General features: G+C 36.8%; 1 protein-coding gene across 1 annotated transcript; it reads left to right on the forward strand.

The window, feature by feature from the left end:
• The first annotated feature begins 1,992 nt into the window (after positions 1-1,992).
• On the forward strand, positions 1,993-3,327 carry LOC113295660. The gene is made up of 3 exons (XM_026543990.1): positions 1,993-2,563; positions 2,700-2,890; positions 3,118-3,327. Exons 1-3 carry the CDS (start codon positions 1,993-1,995, stop codon positions 3,325-3,327), a joined length of 972 nt encoding a protein of 323 aa, XP_026399775.1.
• The last annotated feature ends 3,421 nt before the right edge of the window (positions 3,328-6,748 follow it).

Genomic DNA, 6,748 nt, shown 5'->3' on the forward strand with positions numbered 1-6,748 from the left:
TTAAGAGAGGTGATCAACAACTAGATTATGCAATCATAGAGAGGTGGTGGTATACCACCAATTCATTTCATTTCCCAAATTTTGAAATTGGCTTCACCCCTTTAGATTTTGTTCACTTATCCGGAATTCCTATTGGGAATGGTCGTGAAAGATTGGAACACGCCACTGCAACTAGATGGAATCGTAGAGAAAATCAAGACCTAGAGGATACCTACTTTGGACCTATGCATGGGTATCAACACTATAGCAAGAAGTCGGGTGATTTTCCTATTAGTTGCCTCACCAAATATATTAATTAAGGACAATGCAATTACTGATGAAAATTGAGAGATTGTGACTCGATACTTCTTTTTATGGGTGATTTCGAAACTTTTAATGGCACGCACCACTACAAGAGCAAGCAAAGGTTGGACCGCTTCCTTGCGTGATTTGAATGCAATTGGTAAATATGATTGGGGTTCGGCTTGTTTTAGTCACTTGTATAGTAGCATGAATTCGGTTGTTAGAGGTGGAAAAAACATGGGTGGAATGTGGGTGCTTGTAGAATATTGGTTTTACATATATGTTCGTACTTTGACGCATTTTCTCAAAAAAGATGTACCTCTTGATGTATGGCCTGCACTAATGATATTTAAGAAGAATAGTCTAGTGAAGTTTCAAAGGGATAGCGCTCAACACTCCCTTACTACAGCTCGACAACAAATTGAGTTGTAGAAAATTGTTGGAACGGTATGGCAACCATGGTCTAATAGTGTGTTTAGAGATCATGCTGATATAGTGCATGCTCGTGAACTCTCCATGAAAAGAGTGGATTTTTATAATACGGAAAGCGATACTAGTATCATGTATCTTGGTGGACGGTTTTTAAGGCAAACAAGGGGATTTATAACAATTCCAAGAAGTCCACGTGAACGATTGGAAGACCTTGATAACCCCCCAGATCCTATTGATGTGGTTGAAGGACGAGACTATAAACATATTGAAGAGAGCAAGTATGTGTGGTGGTGGAGGCAACAATCTATTGGATTTTTGCTTCCAGAAATCCAGCGTCAAGATAACAGAGATGAAGTTGGAGCTGCAATACATCCATCACGGTATGCGTATGACAACGTCTCACAAGCTTCACCTAAATTTCCAACAATTCCCTGGTATACGGAACATTCATACAGTCATGGAAACGATATTCAAGTGCCTTTGCAACCACTCGAACCTCCTCCATTTACGTATGATGTTAGTTGGGGAACAAGGGTTAGTAATTTTTTGTTTTAACTCCTTAAACTATTTTGTTTGCCATATTTTTATGATTTTCTTTACACAATAAAAGTTCTTATATGTTTGCTATGTTGGTGTTTCTTTTCAGGAGCAATGGAAAGATTTAGCGTACAAGTTGGTTATGTTAAATGTTACAAAGGACAAGTATAGGTTTGAACTAGATCGTGCACATGCTCTTGGGAAATTAAACTACGGAGGGGAAGGATCGACATCAACACAATGTTATGATCTTGGAGAAAGTTCCCAATATTTAAGCCGTAAAAGACCAGCCACAAGTCATGATGCCGCACTAGATGATACACAAAATGATTATGTTCCACAAAATGATTATGTTCCACAGTCACAAGATGAAGTAGTTCCACAGTCACAGTTAACCCAAATGATAAATAATGGTGCGGCTGGTTTTAATGTAGATGAAATGGCTAGGATGTTGGGATTTGGACCAAGTGATTTGGAAACATAGAATGTCTTCTCTTAAATGAAATGGATGGTTTAATGTAGAAAAACGGATAGTATTTTCTTTCGTATGAATTCAAAAAACTTGAATGTGCTTTCTTTAATGAATGTCTTCTCTTTTGTATAGAATGTCTTTTCGAATGAATGTGTGAATGAATGTCTTTTCTTTTGTATGAATTCAAAATCTTGGAACGCTTATAATATTTGAGTTTTGTTTACAGGTGCAAAATGGATAATGAAAATCCGCTAAGGAGGTATGTACAAATGACGTATGTTATCGATCTTAGCATTGGTGATGATAGCGAAGAGAGAGCAATTGTGGTGTACCAGTATATGACTCAAAGAATGCATAGGCTCTTCCAACCGGTGCCTCAAGAAGTATTGACGCGAAAAATGGTGGAAAGGCACCGAGAGGACGGATATGAAAGGATGATGCATAACTACTTTGGACCTAATTGTACTTGGGGCCCTATCAAGTTCCACCAACGTTTGGGTATGTATCGACCTCTTTTCTTACGTATTATAAGTGAAATTGTTGTTGCGGATCCTACTTTTGATTTCCAAGTTGATTGCACCGGAAAACTTGGCCACTCTCCCCACATGAAGATGTATGCCGTAATGAAATGTTTGTGTAAAGGCATAGCCGCTGATAGCACAGATGATTATGTCCGTATGGGAGCGCCGATCGTCTACATGTATGTGAAGAGGTTTACTAGGGTAATCGTTCTGCACTTTGGTTCAAGGTATATGCGACTTCCTACAAGAGAAGACACGGAAAGATTATTAGCAGAAAATATGGCTAGAGGATTTCCTGGATTGCTAGGGAGTGTTGATTGTATGCATTTTTCGTGGAAGAATTGTCCAACATCATAGGCAGGTACGTTCTTTGGACATGAAAAAAACCTACCATGATCTTGAAGTCGTGGCATCATATGATCGGTGGTTTTGGCATGGTTTCTTTGGAACGCCAGGGTCGAACAACGACTTGAATGTCTTGGCTCAGTCTCCACTTTTTGATAAGATGGTTAATGGTTTAGCAGCTCCTTGTAATTACCGCATCAATGTCCACAGCTACAACAAGGGTTACTACTTGGCGGATAATATATATCCCCGATTGTCTTGTATCGTGCAGTTATTCAAAATTCTCCTTCCAAATCAGCATGTTAATGCGTTGTTCAATATATATAAATAAGTGAAGAGAAAGGATGTTGAAAGGGCTTTTGGAACTCTCCAAAACAAGTTCCAAATAACAAAAAAAGCCGACAATGTACTGGGATAGGGAGGATATAAACTTATTATCAAGGCTTGTATGATTTTGCACAATATAGTCATTGAAAATGAAAAACGTGACTTAGATTGGGGTAAATCGTGAACGAACCAATTCCACAGGTTACTGGAATACCCAGATCATACAACGAGTTGAGGAATGATGAAGCGTATCTTGAACTCCGCAATGATCTTGTTCAACACATTTGGACACGACATGGACTAGGTCTCATAGATGGTGAAATGCTACCGGAATCTCCTCCTCCGCCACCTGACGGATCGGATGGTGAATTCGATCCAACCGATGTTTACCCACCACAACAACAACTTTAGTCGTTTTTTTCGAATGAACTTTCAATATGTTATTAACTTGGTTGCAATACTATGAATTCTAAATTTTAAAACTATGTAATATTATTGGATTTTTATGGTTATGGTTTTGATTATTTTTAGAAGAGAAGAAAAAAATACTAAGTATGGAACTTGAAAAATTTTAAAAGAGTAGAAAAAAACTAAGTATAGAATTGGAAAACTTGAGCAGGTTCTGTAACTTTTTTGAGAAAAACGCTAATAAGAATAGTGTTGGGTGCTATTAAGAATAGCGCTAGGCGCTAATGTGAATAGCATTCGCATCTGAGCCATTGATTTTCAACGGCTCTTTCTAATCAATGGATAACATAGCTGCGCTAATATGATTGGCGTTGAGCACTTTTAAAAATAGCGCTTCAACGACTATTTTTTGGAATTTGAATTTTTCCCTATAAAACTTGGCTTCTTCAACTCAAAACCAAAACCTTTCAATCTCTAGATTTTTTTTCTCCATCTTCTTAAAAATTCAATTGTACCTTCTTTCAATTCAGACTTTTTTCACCATGGCAAAATACACTACAGCTGAAGATGTTGCAATCATCAAAGCTTGGATAAGCATTACACTTCATGGTGTTGCCGGAGTTGATCAAAAATCAAATCAATTTTGGGAGAGGGTATTCAATACTTATGTAAGTAGTTTTGGGAACAAGAATGGTAGGACTATTCATAAATTGTAAAATAGATTTGGTCCAATGAAGAAAGAGGTCAAAGTTTGGGTTGGTATCTTAAGAAACATGCATAGAAACAATGGAAGCGGATGCGGAATTGAGGATATCGTAAGTGTTAGATTTCTTATAAATTATATGTATATCATTCTATTCGATATTATTGTCGGATATCTAACTTGGGTTTTTGTTTGTTGTTTATTTTGTGTAGGAGAGAAATGCTAGATTAGAATATCGTAGGATTAAAGGTGGAAAACCTTTTCCACATGAAGAGGTGTACCGACTTTTCAAAGACCATGTTCCCGGTTTCAATCCCGAAGAATTTGACCCTACCCAAACTCAAGAAGAAGAATCGGAAGCTCCTAGTGTTGACGCCTCAACAAGTAGTGCTCCGGAAAGAAGCGACCCAAGATGGTACGAAGAGGATGGCCCTCGTCGACCACTGGGGAAAAGGGCTCAACAAAGGGAAGCTTCGGAGATATCGGCTATCAACGACGGAACCGACCGTATATTGAAACATTTTAGTGAAGAAAATGCAAAGAAGAAGGGTAGATTGGATACTCAAGAAGGATATTTACTAACTATTGCAGAGACAAATAAGAAATCCGTGGATTTGGCTTTAGAGAAACATGAACTCGAGTTATTGGATGTGGAGGTTGAGAAATTGCCGGAATGGAAGCAACAATTTATATTGGATAAGCAAAATATGATTTTGGAAAAACATGGTTATCCTCCTCGAACACTTGGTAGGAACTTAAATCATCCCAGTGTTCGTCATTTTCAATTTGAAGTAGGGGAATCAATGTTTATGGGGAATTATGTAGTTTCAATTTATGTTTTTTTTTTAATTTGAAGTAGTAGAATCAATGTAATTGAAGTATCAATCAATCAAGTTTTAATTTCATTATATCTTTCTCTTAATTTTCATGTGAATTCATCATATCTTCCTTTCGATTTGATTTCAATGTTGAGATGAATCCAAGAACATGTTTGTTGAAGAGGAAAAAATGAGAGAGTTGAAAAAAAAATAAGTATAGAACTGGGAAACTTGAGTAGGTTCTTTAACTTTTTGAAGATAAACGCTAATCAGACTGGCGCCAAGCGCCAATCTTAATAGCGCCTAACCCTATTCAAAACAGCGTTCTTTTGCTAACCATTGGATTCCCGAAGGCTCCTTCTAATCAACGGATAAGAAAAAACTAATAAATTGCATTCTTCAGCTCAAAACAAACCATCCCAAAATCTCAAGATTTTCTTTGCTTTCTAGATTTTTATATACCTCTAATTTCAAAGCTTCTTTCAATTCTTTGCAAATATGGCATACACTAGAAGTGAAGATTTGGCAATCACAAAAGCTTTTTCAAGAATTAGCCTCAATCCGATTGTTGGAAATGATAATGCCAACAACTTTTGGGAGAATGTGTTTCAAGCATTTGTAGAAGATGGTGGAAATGAAAACGGAAGAACAAGGCATAGTATACAAAATAGGTGGGTTGTGATAAAAAGAGACACCAAAATTTATATGGGTTTCATACAATCAATTTATGCAAATATGCCTATGGGAGGATATACGTTAGAAGAAGTTGTAAGTATTTTAAATTACAATAAGACCTCTTATTTTCAATTACATACGTATTTTAAATCATTGATCTTATGTGAGATTATGTTTGTTTATTTTGTAGGAGGCGCAGGCCAAAACTCTCTATTTCGGAATTAAGGGCATAGATTTCCCACATGATCATGTCTACCAATTTCTTAAGAACAACCTTCTCGGAGATTAAATCCCGCGATCATACCGATGATGAAGCTTGAAAATGAAAAGTTATTTTAAGTTATATCAATCCATGTAATTTTAAGTTATTTTAATCAATAAAATCCGGTTCACGTAATCTTATTAGTTCAAATTAGCTAATTATAAAAATTTAATTCCAATTTTTTTTTCTTTTTGAAGATTTTCTTTTGGATTTTTTAAGTTTTTGAATCTCAATTTATAAACAAAAAACATTAACATCAAAAAACTGATAATTCATTCATACGGTGTGAGAAGGGTGTAACTGAAATAAACTTTGGATGGAGCCATTCTCAATAGCGCTGAAAGCTATTCTTAATGGCGCTAAAAGCTAATAAGATTAGCGCCTACTAGTGCTATTATTAATAGCTAAGCGCCATTCTTAATAGCGCTTGACTTACGCTATTCAGAATAGCTTTCAACGCTGTTCTCAATCGCGCTTTTCGTCTTCTACTGCGCTATTCCGAATAGCGTAAAACGCTATTCTGATTGGCGTTCAAATGGATTCCACGCAACGTCCCACGAAACCTTGGAACCCTGCTTGGATTTTCATGGAAAACACCAATTTGGAAGCCACTAGACTTGACATTCCACAATTTTTCCACACTTGGAATAGCTTGGATTTCACCATAAGACTTGCTCTCAGAAGTACTCTACAATCTACATCAATTCATGGTATGTTGTAATTGAGTCGGCAATTGTGGACGACCACACTAATATGGGACCCACACAATCCACTATACTAGGACACATGGGCGCAGATCCTCTGTACCCATAATCCCTATGTTCCTCTGTCCCGGCTTATCATATAGCGCCACGTATATGTCATATTAACAGGGTATAACGGCCGTCAAGATCACTGTATATTTTCTTATAAGTCATTGTAATCAAAACCGATTCTAATTTTTAAGGGTTCTCTGTTATTTTAGAA

Source organism: Papaver somniferum, chromosome 7, assembly GCF_003573695.1.
Source record: "Papaver somniferum cultivar HN1 chromosome 7, ASM357369v1, whole genome shotgun sequence".
Classification (NCBI taxonomy): domain Eukaryota; kingdom Viridiplantae; phylum Streptophyta; class Magnoliopsida; order Ranunculales; family Papaveraceae; genus Papaver; species Papaver somniferum.

Bases quoted from the DNA above. Each gene is read 5' to 3' on its own strand.
- LOC113295660 (XM_026543990.1), top strand. From the start codon at position 1,993: ATGACGTATGTTATCGATCTTAGCATTGGTGATGATAGCGAAGAGAGA. The intron at 2,564-2,699 runs GTATGCATTTTT...TTGGAACGCCAG, and splicing joins ATTGCTAGGGAGTGTTGATT to GGTCGAACAACGACTTGAAT. The intron at 2,891-3,117 runs GTTAATGCGTTG...CCAATTCCACAG, and splicing joins TTCTCCTTCCAAATCAGCAT to GTTACTGGAATACCCAGATC.